Raw genomic sequence first — 22717 nt, 5'->3', positions numbered from 1 at the left:
GTAATTTAATTAAAATTAATATAATGTAATTTAATTTAATTTAATTTAATTATTTTAATTTAATGTAATGTAATGTAATGTAATGTAATTTAATTAATTTTATTTATTTTAATTTAATTTAATCAATTTAATTTAATGTAATTTAAATTTAATTATATTTAATTTTTACCCTTTTACCCAAAAACCCCAAACTGACCCTGAACCCTAAAAATACCCCTTTACCCAAAAACCCCAAACTGACCCTGAACCCTAAAAATACCCCTTTACCCAAAAACCCAAAACTGACCCTGAACCCTAAAAATACCCCTTTACCCAAAAACTCAAAACTGACCCTAAACCCTAAAAATACCCCTTTACCCAAAAACCCAAAACTGACCCTGAACCCTAAAAATACCCCTTTACCCAAAAACCCAAAACTGACCCTGAACCCTAAAAATACCCCTTTACCCAAAAACTAAAAACTGACCCTAACCCTAAAAATACCCCTTTACCCAAAAAATGAAAACTGACCTTGAACCCTAAAAATACCCCTTTACCCAAAAACTGAAAACTGACCCTGAACCCTAAAAATACCCTTTACCCAAAAACTGAAAACTGACCCTGAACCCTAAAAATACCCCTTTACCCAAAAACTGAAAACTGACCCTAAACCCTAAAAATACCCCTTTACCCAAAAACTGAAAACTGACCCTAAACCCTAAAAATACTCCTTTACCCAAAAACTGAAAACTGACCCTAAACCCTAAAAATACCCCTTCACCCAAAAACTTAAAACTGACCCTAAACCCTAAAAATACCCCTTTACCCAAAAACTGACCCTGAACCCTAAAAATACCCCTTTACCCAAAAACCCAAAACTGAGCCTGAACCCTAAAAATACCCCTTTACCCAAAAACCCAAAACTGACCCTGAACCCTAAAAATACCCCTTTACCCAAAAACCCAAAACTGACCCTGAACTCTAAAAATACCCCTTTACCCAAAAACCCAAAACTGACCCTGAACCCTAAAAATACCCCTTTACCCAAAAACCCAAAACTAACCCTGAACCCTAAAAATACCCCTTTACCCAAAAACGCAAACTTATAATATTTTTAATAAAATGATATACTTACCAATACTTACGTTGTAATGGTATGCGTTGTAAAGGTACCTGCGTTGTAAATACATGCGTGGTAATGGTACTTCGTTGTAATGGATCCTGCGTTGTAAAAAATGCGTGGTAATGGTAGGTCGTTGTAAAAGTTGCGTGGTAAAGGTTGTATACCGAATTGCTGTGTTACTCAATGAATAACGGTTGCAAGCTGTAACTCAGTTGTTGTCTATGGGTATTGCATGCTTATGGACAGCCACAAACAGTATATATCCCTGCACCAAGAAGGGCCTGACTGATTTGTCATTGTTACTTTTGTCAATTGACCATCGTAATAAAAAAATTACAGTTGAAAACTTCACCAATTGATTTTTTTTTTACTATTTGTCATACTTTTTTAATGCAACAATTAGTGTCTAGTTTTCAGAAATGTTTGGGTTCACCACTTGGCTTCACACCTGTAAGTAGGTTGGAATATAAAAAAATAATAGGAAACATGGACTATTAGAAAAAGACAAACACTGTAGTAAAAGCATTTGGTTTTATTTTACAACTCTGCATGTTCTTGAAAGCTGGGAAACAGGTGGTGATCTTAGCACAGAAAACATTCTGTTGATGCCATTTTTAGAAAAAAAATGTTCTCGCGCACAGCACTTTTTTGGGGACAATTTTCCAACAAAAATCCAAATGTTGCTTTATTGTTTGCTCAGTTCCCTCCATGGGTTTCCCCAAACCCTGGGTTTGTTAAGAATCTCAAGATGCAGGGGAAAAACCAGGCTCGAATTTGGCCTGAGTTACTTTTTTGAAGCCTAAGGGCAAAGTGCCCCCCTCATCAAAAAGAGGCCTCAGTACAGGGGTGAAAGAACTTTAGCAACTATGGGGTCCACACATGTAGAGAGCATATGCACAATAGTCTAGTTTATCGATAATATGTATAATGTAGTTCTAAATTCAGTGTTCAACATTGGCAGAGTTGATAATATGAATGACTGTGTGGGAACCTAGAGACCAATTGATGGTGTGCCACTTACAAGTGTAGTCGGCCAGTTGTGATCACTGTAAGTGTTTATTGTTGAATCCATTTATTTTTCTTTGTAGCAGCTGATGTACCGTCTGAAAAAGACCTAAATAAAATTCTTCAGGCACTGGACCCACACATTTCATTCCTTGAGGAATTGACAAAAATGGGAGGAGCGATGCGAACTGTTCTTACCCAGATTTTGACCAACCAACAGTTCTACAAAGATCTTTGTTCTGGTGAGTACTTTTTCAATGACGTTAGCCTGAGGTTGACTTTACAAAGAAAATGAATCTGCATGGCAAATACAATGCTGACATTGTAATTTGGTGCAGCACAACAAGCAGCTGGTGTTCGATGCTTGCACATTTGTAAATAATCCAGAATCACAAATTTACTTTTTATGTAAATTCTCTTCCAAACTAAACATCTTACTCAATATTTTATTTTTTACAATATAGTTTCCCCACCTTGGTGTCTTCTTCTTTGACCTTTTTACAGGCTGATAACTCAAATCACTTGGAACACAATATTGTTACCTGTCATTACTATATGCTGGAAAAAGATGAATCTTAGAGTACTTACCTATTAATATTGGAAGCCACTATGATGAAATGAAAGCAAAGCAGGGTGATGCAGTGCACTTTAAAGCTTTTCACTGTAACTTACGCCTCTCAAGCACAATCAAGATGATTATGTAGATTAACCGGTTGATGAACCAATTAGTCTCTCGGGCGGTATTGCGTTGATGCCCCCCACTCGGGTCACTCTAATTGCTGGCTGTGAGTGTTGCTGGTGCGCCTCTTGGCCTGCAGGGCCTACAACATCCGGCGGAGCTCTGGGATGTGCGACTTAGCTGGTCACCATCTTGGACACGCCCCGTGTCACTACCTTTACACCACAATATAACAGGATACGAAAAATAATTAAACACTGGTCAGTCTTACAAGTTGGGCAACTATCGTTTCCACCACCAAGATCCACATTCAAAAGGACTGCCAACCTTAAAGACATGTTTATACACACAAGTCCACGTGACAAGAGGGGACAAACCAGAGATCACTGTTGGACCTTCCCCTAGTAACAGGACATTTACCTTGTGGGTCATGCCTGGCGTGTGATTAAACACTAAGCTCTAGAGAGGTGTACCTAAAGACCAATTGGGTATGGTCTCTTAAAACACACACAAATTGCAACACCAAAAATTGTGTTTATCTGATCACATGCCCTTGTAACAAAAAGTACGTAGGGATGTCTACCCGCCCTGTCAAACTGAGAATAAATGAACATCGTATCACAATACACTGCAAAAAAGCGAGCACACATTTCCTCACTGAGGAACATACTGCACAAGTCATACGTGCTGGAAGCACATCCAAACATGAACCAGAGAGCCCAACAATGGATATTTCGCCTTTCCTCGAATACATCTGGCCTTAATTATGAAATCCTGTGGTACAAGTTTTAGAATTGTGGACCCCTGATCAGCAGGATACATAAACTTACACCAGATAAATTTAAAAAATAATGTACACAGAAAAATCTTTTCAATATATTCCCCTTGGACGAACTAGTCATCTTACAGAATTCACATGTTTGTGGTCCTGTAAACGTAACTTCTGTGAATAACAAGACCGATTCCAGTCTTACTTGGCTATCCCTCTTCCGATTACTAGTTGTAAGATGGCTGCCCCATTTCCCCTCTCACATAAACAGATCTACATGCCTGGGTTACGTTGGACCGCATTAGCTGCTCGTCCGGGACGTGTTCCCTTAACAGTCACACCTGCTCCCAATCACCTGATGGGAAAATAGTATAAATTCTGGGGACTGGTGTTCGGCACTCCTGAGTCAGCCGATGTGAGTAGGTAACTGGCAGATTCACCCACAACAAACTGTAAATACAGCATAGCCGGTGCTAATCAAATTTAGGAGCGCTACTGCTCCCAGACAGACTCTGACAACCGGGTCAAACTGATTCACTTCTGGCATTTCACGGCACGCAAATGAGCGTGTCGTTCCTCATTAATTGATTAGTGAAGAAATATACCCAATTTGGGTTAGTGAATACACCGATCCACGTAGTATGTTGGACTTTCAATATACAGATATTTTCTTCCATGGTGCGTGTGACGTTTGTATTTTCCACGTGTGGGGAATTTTAAATTTAGAGCATGAACGATTCAAGCATGTATTTGGTACATTCATTTTGAAACGTTACCACAATTAAAGGAATGTTATTGTTTTCTACATAACAGGTCTTGGCAAAAATAGACATTTTTAACTGATACTCAGAGAGGTATACCTGACTGGAAGTAGATATATAGACTCATGTGTTGAAACTCCAGTCACTGTGTAGATTAGGCTATACTTTTCCTGAGATAGAGCCCCTAGATCATTTATTTGTCTCCTTTAGGCTTGAAACATGTTGACAGAAAGCTATTCTAGATAAATTCCTTTTAATAGATAGCACCACTGATTTTGATATAGGCAGTAGGACTCGAACAATAAAATTGTCCTATTTTTAGCTGCACACATTCACTTAAAAAACACCAGTCTGCACTGAAACCCACACACCTGCACTCCACCAAACGGCTTTTGAAAAGATCTCCGGTAAAGTGCCCCCATTAAGGGTGCCTGTCTGGCATAGCAGGGCCGACCCAATGTGTAGCAAATGCCCAATGATGAAGCATGACACCCATCCAGGTGTATGAGGGCTTACTCCAGTATTGGAACTTTCATAGATTCACATGCTTGAATCATCCCCCTCACTGAGAAGGGAGTCCTCGGTATATAATGCAAAGCTATTACAAACTAGAAACCAGGCCTAGGCCCATTCCATCTTTGTAACATATCCACCTCTTTTTGTAAAAGAGACCAAATAAAATCAACAACCAATCAGATCAGCGTCACCCTCTAGAACCCTCCTGAGAGAACCTCAGACCTTCAGATTTTCTACCACACTTTGTGCTAGGGAGTCTCCACAGAGCTCTGCTCAGTTATTCCCTATTTTACTACTTTTGAGAGAATTCTTAAAGCTATATGTTTCCAAATTACTCTACAATCTTGGTCCATTTCCTTTTCATCGTGGCAGACAAGGAGAAAAAAGGCCTTTTTAGTGCTTGTGCCACCTGCTCTTAAAAGTGGCTTTCTGTGGATGACCCTTATAAAGATTGCTTATATTGCCTGTATCCGGACCACAAGGCCAAGGACTGCAAGGGATGTCATACCTTTTCTACTAAAACCTTGAGGGATCATGAGGGACGTCTCATTACCTGGCTCCAGAAGCTAAAATACTGAAGAGATCCAGTCTCTAGTGATGACAGTGTTGAGGCCTCACCTGCTGCGTCTTTTAGAAGATCTGAGAAAAAGAAAGAGGTCTGACCCTTCTTCTTCTGAGGAGCGCCCTCAAAAAGCTTCTAAAAAGACCTCCCATGGGTCTGACAGGCTTAACCCAACTAAATCTCCTCACCGATGTGAAAAGGAGAAGAAAGGACTTACTACAATAGAAAGTGGTGTGAAGATGTCGAGCTCTGTTCCTCCTCCTTCCCCTCCTGAGGGAAGATAGGTGTTCAAGAAACCCTCCTCTGTTCCTCTTGAGGAACGACAGGAAAATGAGTTACCACCGTTGACAAAGCAGTCAGTCAAATAATCTTTATTTCGGTCGTAGACCATAAAAGATACATACATACAATCAATATCATTAATAGTGTTTACAACATCATAAGAATAGGAACACAGTCCAGTTATCATTCAATATACAGAAAGATTAAAAAGTAAAAAAATATAAAAACGTAAAAAAAAAAAAAAAAAAGACACAGGTTTACAGTTCTGGGTCCATTCTTGGAGGCATAACATCTATAGAATAATTTTTTTATAAAAAAGGATCTTCGCCTGCGCCACATAGCATAGATGAAGCTTGAAACAGAGAATACAAGAGGGGTAGAGGTGTTACACTTCAGTATTCTGAGGGCCTGATTATGATATCTAAACCCCAAGTTTCTACAAAGTTGGACAAGCCTGCGCTGCCAAAGAGATTTGTACTTTAGGCAGAAGAAGAAAACACAGGACTCAGTCTCTTCCTTGGCCCCACAGGCCGGGCATTCTACTGACTTATTAGATGACCATTTATAGGATAAGGCCCTGAGAGGAAGTGTGCCATATCTGAATTGCAAGTAGAGTTTTCTTGCTGCACTGGGTAAATCCTCATCTGGGAAAGGCTCAACTTTATATTCGTCTTTTATATTAAAAAACTGAAGTTTAAGTGAACCCAACCCAGAGTTTCTAAGGGTATACGTGATTCTATTCATGTGATACAATTTAACCAAATCAGCGCGCGACAACTCGGCACAGGCTACTACAGGGTATGACCAAAGACCTGGTAGACCCAGCCTTGTATTTTCTTTTTTTATAAAGTAAACCAGGGCATTTTTTGAGACCCAATAACTCTTCGGTTTCAGATATAAAATGCGTCAGCTCGGGGGTTACCCAGAGTCGGCGCCAATAAGTTAAGGGCCGTAGGGACACTTCTTCTATTGGTCTAATACCCAGATCCATTCTCAGGGGGATGAGAGGGGTACTATTTGGAAGAGCCAGTAGTGATCTTAGAAATAGATTTTCAGTCTTGCTGATACCTTCTAACGGGCAGTGACCCCATAGTTCCGCCCCATATAAAATTACTCCCTGTGCTTGTGCTTTATAAATTTCTATAATGGAAGCAACTGGCTTAGAGGTGGATTCCCTATGGAGTTTTAGAATACCACCTGTGGTCTGAGCAAGTCTGAGTTTAGCCTTAGCAAGTTGTGGGCCCCAATCCATTCTATCGGTAAGGGTGGCACCCAAGTATTCAAATACAGTTACCCTGCCCAAAACGATGCCATTCAAAGAGGGATTGGCACAACTGGTCTTTGGTGGATTGCAGACCATAAACGTAGTCTTTTTTGTGTTAATCTCCAACCCCCTCGTCGTCGACGGCCGCCTCGTCGATGGTTACCTCATTGACGCCAGCCCCATCGATGACGACTCCGTCGTCGGCTCACTCGTCGACGCTACAGTTATCATTTTGCACAGAGTTGCAGGTTTGGCCAGCGTCTACGGCAACGGAACCCTCTGGACCGTGTATGACGTCTGTGCAATTACCACCATTGACAACAGCATCTTCCTTGCTGCACAGACTTGGTTCTTCATTGGAGGCCCTCTCCCCACTGCATATTTCCCCTACTAAGGTACCTCCAGAGTTACCTGAACAATTAGTGGATTATGGGGAGGATGATGAGGAGTCCGAAGAGGATGACAGATTTCACACTGCCAGGAGCCCTTCAGAATTATTCATTAAATATCACGAGGAGGATCAGGATGACAATCCTTCCCCAGAGACTGTGGGTCCAGCTCCAGATGCGATCCAGACGGCACAAATGCCTTTGGCTCTATTAAACAATCTACAATTCATGTTAGATGATTATTATCACCATTTCCCTCCATCTGAATCGACTTTGTCCATTCTAGTGACACCTGTGCCTCAAACTTCCTTTTCTGAGTTGAGGTCACCCAGACCACCTTCTCCAGTGCCTTCGCATCATTCCCATGATGCTCACACCTCGGACGACGATAGGGTGGAAGGAGAATTGGATGACAGATCGCTTCTTACGGTGTGGGACGATTACCAGATACAAACTCTGTCTCCTTCAACTCCAGCTCAAATCGATTCTCTTCCAGTTGACATCGGAGGTGTTCATCTTCTTATGGAGAGGGCAACACAAAGGTTCCTCCTGCCTATGGAAACAAAAAAGGATGAGTTTTTCCTATATGAATTTAAAGATCAGCCTAGGAAGCCGGTACGGACAATCCCAATCATTGACTTCATTTGGGAAGAGGGATTGAAGGTCATGAAGGCACCTGCTTCTGTTCCTGCGGTCCTGCCTCGCCTCGACAAAAAATATAAGGCACCAGATAACTCGCCTGCATGCCTCATAGGTCAACCTAAATCTGACTCTGTTATTGCTCAAGCGGCACAACCACGAGCTAGAAACCCCTCCTCTCCGGTCACAGCTCCTCCGGATCGGGATGGCAGACGATTGGATGCTATTGTAAGAAAGGTTTCCACCATGGCAGCGACGACTGTCCGTGCTGCTAATTCACTGGTCATTTTAGGCGGGTATGATAGACAGATGTGGTCGGACATCTCTCCCTACATCGACATGGTGCCGGAACCATCTAAATGGGAAGCTTTACAAATCCTGCAGGAAGGAGAGCATATCTCTGCCGAAATCATAGATTCGGCCGTGGAAGTCGCATCTACAGGATTTAGACAACTAGCAGGTGCCGCAGTACTACGGCGGCAAGGCTGGCTAAAATCAACATCTTTTCGCCAGGAGGTTCAGGCAAAGATAATTGATATGCCGTTTGATGGTGAATCACTGTTTGGCCAACATGTGGATGAGGCCCTTCAGGCCATTAAGAAAGATACCGAAACCGCAAGATCTCTCTGTAATCTCCAGTTTCTGAAGCAGCCCGTTTGTGGCTCTAAGGGCCGTGGATCCTTTTCTAGTCGAGGAGGATATAACGAACAAAGGTCATACCAGTCCTTTCAAAGTAACCAATGATACCAGTCCCAACGCCAACAGTCTTACGGACAACGAAATACCTCCTATTCACAGAATAAGAGAAAGCCCTCCTATCGTGGACGAGACGCATCTAAAAAAACAGTGACAACCGCCACCTGCCACCTACTCCTTTAAAAGTTGGAGGGAGAATCTCCCAATTTTACTCAAACTGGTCCGCAATAACATCAGACAAGTGGGTCCTGGACATTGTGGCCAGAGGCCATGTTCTAGAGTTCATAAAGATTCCTCCAAACTCTCCTCCCAAAGGCCCACCTCCAGCTCATCTCAAGGAGCTTTTTTCCCCAAATTAATTTGATGTACGAAAGGGAGCGATCGAAATGGTCCCACAATCGCAAAGAGTAACCTGGTTTTATTCAAGATGGCGCCCCATTCTGGATCTTCACTCCCTCAAATTTTTTTTTTAAAAGTTATCATTCCAGATGTTAACGCTTCAAGAAATCCTTCAGCTCCTTTCTGCGGGGGATCACTTGGCCACCCTCGACCTCCAGGACGTGTATTTCCATGTACCGATTCTACCCAGACACAGAAAATTCCTGCGGTTCAGAGTGGCTGGCAGGGACTTCAAGTTCAAAGTCCTTCCTTCTGGACTACTTTCCGCGCCCCGTGTGTTTACCAAGGTTCTAGCAATGGTGGCCGCACACCTTCGTCTGGAGGGGATCCAAATCTTTCCGTATATAGACGACTGCCTTATCAAGGCGAATTCTTTCACAGTCGCAAGCGGCCACATTCAGAAATGTTTGTCCCTCTTACAATCTCTGGGCCTCTCCATCAATCTCGACAAGTCTCATCTCGTCCAATTGCAAAGAAAGACGTTCTTGGGAGCCACGTTTGACACTCAACTGATACAAGCATTTGTCTCAAACAAAATGCAACAAAAAATTTGCTGACTTTCAAAAAGATGCGTTTCAGTCCGACAGTCATTTCTGGGGATGATTTTTCCCTGCATTCCTTTAGTCCCCAACTGCCGCCTCAGAATGAGACCCCTACAAGAAGAGCTCAATGACCATTGGCTGCAGGTTTCAGGGTCCTTCGACGATCTCATTCGCATCACTCCCCGGATGCGAGAAGCCTTACTCTGGTGGACTCTCAAAAGGAACCTGGAAAAAGGGTGCGCATTCCTAGTGGAAGCTCCAAGTTTCTTCATCACCACAGATGCATCCCTCGAGGGGTGGGGAGCATACCTTCAAGGGCTGACAGTCAGCGGCAAGTGGAACGTCCAGCAGCGGACATGGCATATCACCCTTCTAAAATTGCTAGCCATCTTCCTGGCCCTAAAATCTTTTCGCACCATCATTCTGGGTGCATCTTTATTAATCCGGACGGACAACACAACAAGTATGCACTACTTGAATAAACTAGGAGAAACAAGGTCTGCTCTGCTCTCTCAACAAGTCCAACATATTTGGGACTGGGCGATATGACACAGGATAAACTTGTCAGCGATACATGTTCCGGGAGTTTCCAATGTCCTGGCGGATTCCCTCAGCAGATCAACAGTATCCAATCACGAGTGGGAGCTACATCAACAAACGTTGAATCGAATTTTTCAGGAGTGGGGTTGTCACGATCTAGACCTGTTTGCGACCAGTCAGAACCGCAAATGCCCATTCTTCGCAACTTGGCTTCCCCACAAAGGGTCATGCGGGAATGCGTTTTCGATGAATTGGTCGCAGATCTATGCTTACGCCTTTCCTCCGATACTGTTGGTTCCTAGGGTTCTCCGGAAAATGAAGAGAGAACCTTGTCGCATAATTCTCATTGCTCCCAGGTGACCTCTCCATTTCTGGTTCACCGAACTCCTACTTATCTCAGAATGTGATTCCATTCAGTTTCAACCAATACCGAACCTTCTAACCATGCAGAACGAACAGGTCTCCTGTCCCGCTCTATATTGTGTTTCCCGCCCTCCTCCCTTGTATCCCAACCCCTGCACTGTTTTTTCATTTTTTTTACATGTTGCACTGCAGTGCGGGTTGCTGTGTGCCATGGCTTAGAGTAAATGAACCCCTTCCATGCCGAGGACGTAGCCGTTACGCCCTCCGCACACCAGTCAGAAATCCAGGGATTTCCTTTTTTAGGTTTTGCCTGGCGAAAGCTGCGCTCTGCGCAGCTTTTTCGCGCAGGCGAAAACCTAATGAGTATAGTAGGGGAGACAGGAACGGCCCCCGTCTCCCATCGGCTAGCTCCATAAATGGAGGCTAGCCATTGGGAGACGGCTCTGTCCGTCAATCCCGGACCAGATTCGGGGGCGTTCTCGAGAATTTTTGGCCTTTGGCGACGTCACGCAACGTCAGCCGCAAGCCTGTTCTCGGGAACGCCCCCGAATCTGGTCCGGCATTGAGCCGGCACCCACCTTCCTTAAGCACAGCCTGCGAAACTCAGGCACTGACAGTGGTCGACCTCGAGGCTGGGAAACCGTGTTCGAGTCTCTGCAGGACGCTTAATCTCCCCGTGCCTAACAACATGAATGTGTCCGTCTCTAACGCAACATGTGCTCATGTAAAGCGCTCTAACCCCTTCGGGTCTCGTTAGTGCTACATACAACTTTTTAAAAAAAAAACATTAATGTGTACTGCCTAGCAGTGGCATCGGGAGCGGGGGGCCCCTCCGGCGGACGGGAGGCAGCATACTCTTTACGCCCCTATTAACTCCACCATGTGGGAGAAGCTCCGTAGCTCACCTGGGCAGTGCTCGGCCTCTCTAGTTCTGCAGACCAGGGTTCTAGTCTCGGGCCTACTAGATAGTAATTTTACCGAGGTGTTTATTCAAAAGTGCCTCTTTGTGTTCACGAGTGGCACTGCTAGGTTGAAGCATTACATATTAATTAAAAGCCCCACTCTCTTCTTCTTTGGGCCACAGGGATAACGTGAGAACTTGTGGGGCAGAGGAGGGGGATGATAGATAAGGCTCTTTGGTCCGGTTATAGTCTAAGTCTGCTAGACAGAAATTTTACTGATGGGTTTATTTAATATACAGCCCAGCCAGGGATCTTCTTTTAATTATTTAGAACTAATACAGCCTAAGCTGAGGATCGAACTCTGCTCTCCAGCTCCAAGGTCGGCAGCTTTATGTGTTACACCACCTCTCCTCGCTTCACTTTGTTTCCATTGCGTGACCTTTAAGTGCCCCTGGGGCACAAGCAGGGGCCTACTATAGTGCTTCTCTATCGGAATGCACTGTGCGGTCCCCCGGGGTATACACTATGTGTCATGTTTTCTGTTCCGATTGGTCATGCCTTTCCACAGTTTGTGGGTGGCCACAAAGCCTAGCAACCGTAAAGACAATATCACTACATCCCATCTAATTGAGTTAACTTCAAATTATCAATTTCTCAGTTCTCGAAATAAGGTATTCAAGCCAAGCCGGCTGTTGCGTGAAGAAAGTTAGGCAGATGCTCTTAAATATACTATACACAGTTTTAAGGTTCCTCTCAATATGCAAAAAGAAGAACTAAGGATCGATCATGTATCTATAGAGCTATCCTGTATATTTGTTTCTGCATTTCAATAGTAGGAATGAGTGTATAAGAGAATCGGGTTGCCTTTCACCTGATTCACTTGTGCCAAAGTAAATAGTGGCCAAATGTGTTGGCAGAGTAGACAGTAAGGCTGGAGGTTGGGACACCCAGTTACCACTTGTTGGCTGACCTTTGATGCAGGGTGAGTACAATAGAAAGTCCTGGACAATGAATGTAATAATTATGTGGAGCGCTGTCTCGTGCACTGTGAGGCTATCGGCAGGGCTTAAGCAGCAGCAAGTTGAACCCACTATTTCAAAAGAAGGAGTTTGTGCAGGTTTTTTTTTTTTAAACGGGTGGTGGACACTGTCACTCATTTTTAAGGACCAAGGCTTGTTTTTCATCCTCGGACTTCATCTAGAGTAGGAGAGACCGGAAGGAGAGGAAGAAAGGAGGAAGAGAAAAAATAGGAAAATTGTGATAAATGAGAAAGCATGGATGGAAAAGAAACTGCGAAGTGAGATGAAGAGACAGGCAGTGTGGCTTGCTGGAAGAAAGGTGTGAGGTGGAATCAGTTTAGACAGCCTTGGTATTTTTCAAACATGGCATTTGTAAGTGCCAGTGGCGGGCTCTTAAAAAATCTTTAGGCCCCTGCACTTATTTATAAATTCAACCCTAAATGGAGTACATTACTGTGTGCCACTTTTACTGTGTGTACATGTGTTGTGTTTGCATAGCGCAAACATTCCCAAAAGACAGCAGAGCAGTGTACAGGCTCAAAGGAAGCGAGCAGCAGTGAAAGGTGGGTGTGAATGTCCTCATTCTGTTTCGAACAGTAGTCACACAACTACCAAGAGGCCCTGTGTGTTGTGGCCCCACACGCTTTCTGTTGGCTAGGTGAGTGTCTTTGACAGGCGTACCTATTGTGTTTTTTTGTTGTTTTTTTGGTCGAAGCCTACATCTTTTGGACCTTCGGAAAGCGTCCATGAGAATGCATTTCACCCATTGCTTGCCAGTGGCTTTGTACCTCACATTTTCTTGCTTTTATTTGGACTGTTCAGCTTGAGTTTGTCCCTTCCATTGCCCAGTCAAGTCAAGTATTACACCGTCTCCTCCCTCGGGACTCGCTCCTCTCTCCGAACTTTGCCTCGCAATGCAGGAACATCGCTGCCAGCAGCAGCAGTGCCGACCGGTGGGGCCGCATCCCAGGCTGAGCTTTGCGGGGAACCCGAGGAGTGGCAAGGGGTCAGCGGTGCCACCGGCAGGTCCTGGCTCTGCAGTCACTCAGCTCCCAGGATGCAGGACTTCTGCTCATACTCTCATCCCGTCACTCACTCTTCCCTTTCACCACTCTCCTTCTCTCATCGCCTCTCTCTCTTCTGCTCATACTCTCATCCCGTCACTCACTCTTCCCTTTCACCACACTCTCCTTCTCTCACCGCCTCTCTCTCTTCTGCTCATACTCTCATCCCGTCACTCACTCTTCCCTTTCACCACACTCTCCTTCTCTCACCGCCTCTCTCTCTTCTGCTCATACTCTCATCCCGTCACTCACTCTTCCCTTTCACCACACTCTCCTTCTCTCACCGCCTCTCTCTCTTCTGCTCATACTCTCATCCCGTCACTCACTCTTCCCTTTCACCACACTCTCCTTCTCTCACCGCCTCTCTCTCTTCTGCTCATACTCTCATCCCGTCACTCACTCTTCCCTTTCACCTCACTCTCCTTCTCTCACTGCATCTCTCTCTTCTGCTCTTACTCTCATCCCGTCACTCACTCTTCCCTTTCACCACACTCTCCTTCTCTCACTGCCTCTCTTTCTTCTGCTCATTCTCTCATCCCGTCACTCACTCTCCCATCAACACACTGTTAACTCTCTCTAATGCACCACTCTCTCTCACCCTAATTTTTTTTTCCTTCTTGGCTCTATCTCTATTCATTATCCCTCCCCGACTCCTCCTGATTCTATAGAGCACTTTTCAAAAATTTTTGTAACCATCGTCCATTTGCGTGAGATTACGCTATTGGCATTGTAAATGACAATGGCATTCATTTATCTGTTTTCAAAACCAACACATAAATAAAAAAATTGTCATTGACAATGCCAATCGCTCTAACTTTGTCAAAGGCAAAACCATTGCATTGTAAATGCTTGTTCTTTTTAAGCCTCTGGAGCTGAGTAAGAGCTTTCCCAGCTGCCAGAGGCATTTCTATCTCCGTGCCCCTGAGCATCTAGGCAGAAGGAGAGATATCATTTTCCTCCCCTTTCCAATGGTACCCTTCCCTAGTGGATCCCTGCTTGGGGATCGTCGCAGGAGGCAGATCCCCAAACACTAGTCACCAGGGAGGGGGAAGCGGCCCCTTGGGCAAGAGCCTTTGGTCCCCCTCAACTTTTTTGGGTCTATTTAGTCTTTCTGATCCCCACCCTCCCTGTGGGGGCAAAAGCTCCCAATATGTCCGTGGGAGGGGGGAAACAGAAAGCCCACTAGGAACCAGGGATTACATTGTTATGTAAAGTTAGCGGTGGGGACTGCCCAGAACAGGCATGCCAATGCCCGCACCCCCCCCCCTAAAAAATAGCCATGAGAAAGCCCACTAGATACCAAGGATTTTTTCATGTATTAGCCCCGATCTGCCCCTCTGGGAGGGACAAAAAGACCACTGGGAACTAAGCATTACATTTTTATGTACATATAGTGCCACCCCCCCAAACCCATCCCCCCACCCCCACCAAAAAATAAACACGCACTGTGCTTCTGCCCCCGGGGGGGTGGCAGGAAGCCCACTAAGCAGCAGGGGGTATTTTATTTTTTTTATCGCCAGAGTAGGGGTGGGAGCTGCCCACAATGGGCATTTCAATGCCCCAACCCCACTTAAAAAACAAATGGGACAGTTTTTCATCCTGGGACCCGAAACGGGTCCCAGGATGCAAGTTTTCCGGTCCAGGGAGGACCTGGCCTGGCAATTCGGGCTGGACTATTCCCATGGGGAACAGGGTCAAGGCTGATTTGCATATGGCTGGGTCCAAACTGGAATGGCGTGTTGAGGAAAATAATTACGGATTAAACCCAGACCCAGACTATGGGTGAATGTTTGACAATGTTCAACATACCGTCCATCTTTTTTTGTTGCATTTTCACCCTAAGTGGAAAGGGTATGTCCAGACGTCGGTTCTGTGCTCGCTACGCCACCGGTTTCAAGCTAGCCTGGCTGATATGGGGTGATACCCAGAAACCGGTCCCGGTATGCATGTTTTCCAGTCCAGAGAGGACCAGACCTGTCAGTTCGGGCTGGACTGTTCTCATGGGGAACAGGGTCAAGGCTGATTTGCATATGGCTGGGTCCAAAGTGGAATAGTGTGTTGAGTAAAATAACAATGGATTGAAGCCAGATCTGTGACTGGGGGTGATTGTTTGACAAATCTTCAACATTCCGTCCATCATCTTTTTGCGTTTCATTCTGGCTAACAGAACCTGGTGATAGCCACACAAGTCACCCCATCCTGGGTTCCCCTGTGTGTCTAAGTTACATTTTTTTACAGGTTTGCTAGGTTTCCCTTAGGTGCTGGCTAAGCTAGAGCCTAAATTGCACATTTGGCTCATTGCAAAAAAGGTCTTTAAAAATCTACGTTAGTTAGAAGAAGTTACAAGTGAAAATGTAGGCACAAATAGCTGTTTTTTTTACTCCATTTTAATATTTTGTTATTTCAACTGTTAGTTTCTTTAGGAAAAACTTAAAGGATATGCACAAATGACCACTTGCTGAATTCTGAATTTGGTCCACTTTTCAGAAATGTATAGCTTTCGGGGATCCATTATTGGATTCACACCCATTTGAACCACTAACTGGAAGGAGGTTGAAAGCACAATAAGTAGCTTCAGAAGAATTGTTTCCACAACATTCTCTCAAAGCACAATGTTGCTACCCAAAGGGAAGTAGTCTCTTTCTGTGCCAGGGGCTCTTGGGTTATTGTGATCTCTCTCCCTCTCTCCCTCTCTCCCTCTCTCCCTCTCTCCCTCTCTCCCTCTCTCCCTCTCTCCCTCTCTCCCTCTCTCCCTCTCTCCCTCTCTCCCTCTCTCCCTCTCTCCCTCACTCCCTCACTCCCTCTCTCCCTCTCTCCCTCACTCCCTCTCTCCCTCTCTCCCTCTCTCCCTCTCTCCCTCTCTCCCTCTCTCTCTCTCTCCCTCTCTCCCTCTCTCTCGCCCTCTCTCTCGCCCTCTCTCTCGCCCTCTCTCTCGCCCTCTCTCTCGCCCTCTCTCTCGCCCTCTCTCCCTCTCTCTCTCTCCCCCTCTCCCCCTCTCCCCCTCTCCCCCTCTCCCCCTCTCCCCCTCTCCCTCTCTCCCTCACTCCTTCACTCCCTCTCCTCCTTCACTCCTTCACTCCCTCTCTCCCTTCACTCCTTCACTCCCTCTCTCCCTCTCTCCCTCTCTCCCTCTCAAGATAGGACTTTGTCTGATTTATATCATTTTGCACAAAGCTGGGTGTGCTTGAACTGTAGCCTTCACACACCCAAACTTGTTTCAGGCTGGGAATGAGAAAGGGTTACTGGTCTTGTTCCTATGTGACATCATTAGTGGGGCGGTGGGGGTACTTATTGTCGCATGTCTGAATCTTGTCACAGCATCTGTGGGGCAGTTATTGTTGCTACTAGGAAGTGGTGGCAGTAGTTCCTTTCAGTCTATGATAGGCGAGAACCCAAGAGTTGAGAGGCCATGCATCAGCACAGAGGTACATTTTCCTTTATGGACCTCCCCATGTTGGAAGGTATAGTATTTGTCTCTCATATAATGTTCTAGAGTTTGAGTCAATTGTAATCTGTTTGAAAACATGTCCACCATTGATTTAATGATTTTTTGACTCTTTAGGTCCTGTGGAAAATGCTTGTGTGAATGAAAGCCAAGAAAAGTATTTGACGGCGTTGAAAGGTTCTGGACTAGGAGCTCCAGAGGAGAAACCTGTATTTGATAAGCAGGAGCAGCCAACTGGAACCAGTTCAGTAGCAGGACAAGGTTAGCACAGCAAACAGCAATAACCGGACAGTTGTTTTGTGTGCATCTAGAATTACTTTGTGGAGCACTTAGAATTTCTCCTTTGGCATCTTTAAGTTTTTCTGCATGCATGTATAGTGAAGGGTTGTTATACTCCAAAGCTCTGTCACTTAAAAGCATGTCAAACTTGTAAAGAAATCCACAGTCCTTTAACGTCTCACCTGCAGACCAATTTAGCTATGTCTTGTCCAAGACTTGTTGTGTAAAATAAATTCTTACAGTGGGCTTTGGGTTAGCCAATTGCTTATCACTGGTTGATCTTCTTGTTAGTCTTATTTGCATGCTTCTTATTCAACACCTTTAGTTTATCTTCCTATGGAGCATAGCTTATTACCCATCCTTTCGAATCGATGAATTGTATCTTTCCACAGCTCACACCAGAGAACTCATTTCTTCTTAGAGACTCAATGGGAGTGCATGTGTTTCTTTTCTTGAGAATTCAAGTGTTTTCTTGATCTCCTGCTCATGTGCTCCTTTCCCCTCACATTGCCACACCTGTACTCTTCGTTTTCCTCCCCCTCACCTCTCCCGGGTCGTCCATACAAGCCCAACTATGGGTATCGGCGTTGCACATAAGGCGTGACCCAGGCATTTGCACAGAAAGGCAGCATTTATGGAGAGGAGCCGGCTACTGCACTCACTCAGCTGGCAAGTTAGGCAGAAGGTGTACTTAGCATGGCTAGAAAGGACAAGTTTCTTCTCCTGAAGGCCCATAAATGTGCTCCCTGGGCTACTGCAGAACCTCAAATACCTGGAGCACTTGTTTCAGTTCCGAATCCTGTAGAAAGTAATTTAGGCCTTTGCAAACATTTTCCTTAAACTTTTGATACCTCCTTATTCATCTTAAATTCTGTTCACAATGTGCAACTTAAATAGTATTTGAAAAATAAACCATGCTGTTTCCTAAAATGGAAAATATTAAATTCATGTTACAGTTTTGAAATGCGTCCAGATATGTGATGGCTTTTCCTCAAGTATTTTGAAATGTTTTCTCTTTTGCTTTGTTTTAATCATGCTTTACCAAAAAGCAAAGCCAATAACATGGCACTCACATTGTGAAAGTGCCAAGCTACAGATGAAACACTTTTGCTTTGCCAGTGATTTATTAATTTGTTATGCTCTCATCTCAACAGAGAAGTTTAATTACTGCTCTATTGAGTAAATTATTGTACTCATCTGAGAGGGCTACAATCTACAACTGAATATATTCTAAAAGATTTTTAGAAGCAAATACAAATATAAATAAAACATCATCTTAATCAAATGATGCCACTATAAGGAACACATTTGAGTTTTTATTGTGGCTTCCCAAGACCCAATTGCTTTCCTTGAGCGGTGTACGACCATTTGAAACTCATTTTTTTAATTAATGGTATTCTCCCTATTAGCTAAGCAGTAAAGATAGCATTGACATACAACTATAGTAACTTGTGAAACGGTAGCAAGTGTATGTCTTTAGAGGTTTGCTTCTAGCTGAGATACAGAGCTTATTACCTGCAAGAAAAAGTGAAGGAAACACACTGCTGATGTGATCACACTAGAGCTACAGTTGGATTTTGTGACTAAGTGGTATTCAACAGTGGGGGTTTGTGATGATAAACATACTTACCTTTACCTTCCGCTTGAGATCAATAGTTGGGAAGGTAATCCATTCTTGGGTGTTTCATTTTCAAGTTAGTTTGGTAGAGGTGGGAATATGTTCATGTTGGATGTTTTGATCAAGTTTTAGACTGGCAGATAAGAATTATTCAACAGAAGTATGTCAGTGTTTTTAAAATGATGTTGCAAACAGTTGGTACACTAGAAACTGGTTTAGAGCTAGAGAAAGAGAGGGAGAGCTGGTGAAGTTTTAGAAAAACCAAATCATGAAACAAAAGGCAAACTAGCCCCATATTTAGAACATTATTACATAGGAGAACAATGATAAAATCGGAGAAGCTGGTAACTTCTTTTAATACGTGAACATCCAAAGCCATTTTGAACACTGCAGTTTCTCAAGAACAGCTTCTTGCAAACTAACAAATGCCAGAATCGCATGTTAAATTTAGATTGTCCACTATCAATGTGACGTCTTTCATAAAAAGAATGAACAACTAGAGGAATTAGCTCCATCAACAAATTGTGAAAGCTTGTCCAGACATCACTTGGCAATAGTGAACACTTACATCCAATTCCTATCAACTAGTGACTCCATAAGGAATGCCAGAAATAATCTAAAACGTTTAATGGCAGTTGCCGAAGTCTGTTCCTGAACAAGGTCTTTAAGTTCTGCCATGGTAAGTGCCCAATCCTACGGGAGTTTGTCACAGTGCTCTCATCACACAGAATTGTTTAAATCCTGGTGCAAAGCATCCTGATCCTATCATGCAGAAAAATTTCTTATGAATTACCCTAGAAGTAACTGGCCATTAACATCATTGATGCATTGACCAAGATTTGAACTAAAGTGCTGCTCAGAAACTTTAAGGAATGATTGGATGACTATAGCATTTTAAAACCAGTACATCAAGATTATTTCTGATATTGCTAGGCCAGGTGTTCATGCTTTTTACAACAAAATTCAGCTGTTAAACCAAAAAAGACGCCCTTTTCTATACTTCTCCTCTGCCTTTCACCTGATTAACCGAGCCAGACTATCAGAGGTTGACTGTAGCACGCCTCAGTTCCTACTTTCTTTCTATTCTGGCTGAGCTGTAAAGCAATTCAGGAATGCAAGTATGTTAAGCCCGAAACGGTAAATAAGATGATAATTCAAAATGAAAACAAGAGTCCGACGGAGTGCCTTGTATTAACACCACATACGTTCAGTCTGCAGGAAGGAGGAGTGAACATTCCTACTGCTATAATTTGATGATTCTATAATCTTGTCTAGAGCTACAAAGATGCTCCTCATCGGGGTCAAAAACTGCTATAAGAAATCCATTTGAACAAATAATTCAAAAAGTCTCATGTAGAGCCAGCCCACAGACACTTGCAAACAGAAACAAGGGTTTTCTCTCTGAGGACTTTCTCCTAGTAAAATAGAAGATTTCACCTACTTGGGAATTACCCTTTTAGCATATACCTGCTAAACCCCTATATCATTAGGAGGAAAGCTGAAACTGCTGCAAAAGCTCTCCTGTGCTTTAGGAACGCATAAGAAGCACAAATGACCACGTATGTTGACTAGAAATTAAATACTATAGTTGGTTCCATACTGCTATGTAAAGAAGTTGGCACAGGGACTAGCAGTATATGCCATCCAACACTGAGTCTCTATCTCTTCAGTGTGACCAAATTCAGTTATCAATTTAAACAGAAGCATCAATTTAAGACTGTGACTTTGCACCAGTAACGATTCAGCGGAATCAAAGCTTGCTCCACTATCCCAACAAAAGGAGCACTGCAAAGATGAAGCATGTCACAGGTCAGTGCTATGCAGATTTAATAAAACTATTGATAGTTATTTTTTTATTATATCAAGCTATTTTTTAAAATGTAGTTTTGCTTAGTATAGACCAGGCCCACAGGACTTCATAGATCTTTTCAGGGGTCAAAAGACCAGGCCCACAGGACATCATAGATCTTTACAGGGGTCAAAGGAAAACACTTGATCAATTTACAGAAGTCAGTAAATTTGGAACTTTTATTTACTAGAGACCTAATGAGGTGTTAGAACCCAAGTTTCTTATTTCAGATCTGATAAAAGAACTGCAGAAGTTCCTGATATGAGATCTGATGTGAAATTAACAAGCAGAATGAACTCAAATTTCTGTTGTAAAATGTTAAGTATTCAGTAATTAATCTGAATGGTCGATTTTGACCAGACATTCCACTCAAGTCATCACATTTTGTGTGCTCCAAGAGCAAACTTTTGGATTACATTTTAGTTACCCCTTTTGTAATACAACATGTAGATTCTTTTGAAACTGTGAGTAGAACTGAGAGCGACCAGTCTCTCTTCTTGGTGCCACTTACCTGCTTGTACTCTGGATCCTTGCCGCCACCACCAGAAGAGTCATTTGGGCAGTTTACAGTCCTGGTTCCGGCCGTGAGCGGAGGTCGCAGGCCGGGACTTCAACCTCCAGCATTCCTAGCGGCGGGAACGCTGCCCAAGCACGCCGGGAGGCGCTTAAGAACAGCGTAGGGCTACAGCGGTGCGGGAGTCTCTCTTTTTCTTGGTGCTACTTAGCTGCTTGTACTCGGAATCCCTGCCGCCACCGCTAGAAGAGTCATAGTTTACAGTCCCAGTTCCGGCCGTGAGCAGAGGTCATAGCCCCGAGGAGGCTAGGCTGGGCAAATCTCCTAACATCTTGCTTCTGGGAGCTACAAATTGGATATTTGCTGGAACAGGAAGGCACTGTACATTGAGGATCTCTCACATACTGTGATTTTATTCCCTGTGACTTCTGTTGCACGTATCACCAACTGAGCCTTATTAGGGAATTGAGAAACGCAAGGGAGCAGCGGGGACACTAGATGCCTTCTTGGTAAGGGCTGAATCATTATTGTTCTCCAGTATTTGGGGTGTCTTTCATAGATTCACATGCCTGAATCATTCCCCGTCGTCGGAGTAGGAGTCCCACGGTATATAAAAAAGCAGTAATAAGCTATTTGTACATAGCAAATAACAGTTATAATAAACCAGGAAGTGAGTAGCCTCAGCTACCAATGAAAAACTTCCACATTAGTGACTATCCAAGTCATTATGTTAGACCAAACTGCAGCCAATCAGGCCACAGCTCCCACCTAGGTATTCTCCCCAGAGACCCAGGCTGTCAGATTTTTTACCGCACGTCGTGTGATAGGGAGTCTCTCTGAGCTCTGCTCAGTTTCTTCTTCTACACTTCATATTTTGAAAGTTCTTTCTTTTCAACATGTCCACATCTAAGTCCCTTTTCAGGGCCTGTGACTCTTGTGGCAAGGCAAGGCTCTTCAAGGAAGACCCTCATTCTCTCTGCATTTACTGCTTGTATCCAGACCATCAGGCTAAGGAGTGCAAGATTTGTCGCACTTTTCCCACTAAAACCCTCAGGGACAGAGAGGGTCGCCTCCTACTATGGATACAACGGAATAAGGACAAGGACTTGCCACTCTCTGAGGTAGGAAGTTTGGCCTCTATGTCTTCTATGGGATCTAGAAAGAGGATGGCTGAGGGTAAAGTAACTACCCCTAAGGCTAAGGTGGCGAAACAGGCCCAGCACACGCTTGCTGCTGAGGAACCTTCTACTTCTACAGTGAAGAAAGCCTGTGAAAAATCTGTGAAGCCGCCTGTCATTAAAAAGACTGCCCCTTTATTGTCACCTCAGAGGCTTACAACCAAGGCAGCAGCTCCTCTGCCGGTTTCCTGTCGGACTGCCACTACAGTGACTTCCACTGTGACCTATTCCTCACCAAAACCCTCTTTGGTGGTGTCCTCAGTGTCCTCACCTACCTATGTTCATGTTCAAATTCGTCCCATCTCGTCGACGAAGAAAGTTTCACCTACCGTCGACGAGCC

General features: G+C 44.0%; 1 protein-coding gene across 4 annotated transcripts in view; it reads left to right on the top strand.

Moving 5' to 3' along the window:
- Positions 1 to 22717, top strand: part of UBR3 (ubiquitin protein ligase E3 component n-recognin 3) — a 1992321-nt gene that overhangs the window by 218716 nt on the left and 1750888 nt on the right. For all 4 annotated transcript variants that reach the window (XM_078681592.1, XM_078681591.1, XM_078681590.1 and 1 more), the window contains exons 3-4: positions 2191 to 2349; positions 17056 to 17199. In XM_078681592.1, coding sequence (XP_078537718.1) covers positions 2191 to 2349; positions 17056 to 17199 — 303 coding nt within the window. The remainder of the gene's footprint in view (positions 1 to 2190; positions 2350 to 17055; positions 17200 to 22717) is intronic.

This window comes from Lissotriton helveticus, chromosome 3_1 (assembly GCF_964261635.1).
Source record: "Lissotriton helveticus chromosome 3_1, aLisHel1.1, whole genome shotgun sequence".
Classification (NCBI taxonomy): domain Eukaryota; kingdom Metazoa; phylum Chordata; class Amphibia; order Caudata; family Salamandridae; genus Lissotriton; species Lissotriton helveticus.
The sequence above is the reverse complement of the archived record's forward strand: the minus strand, read 5'-3'. Positions and strand labels throughout refer to the sequence as shown.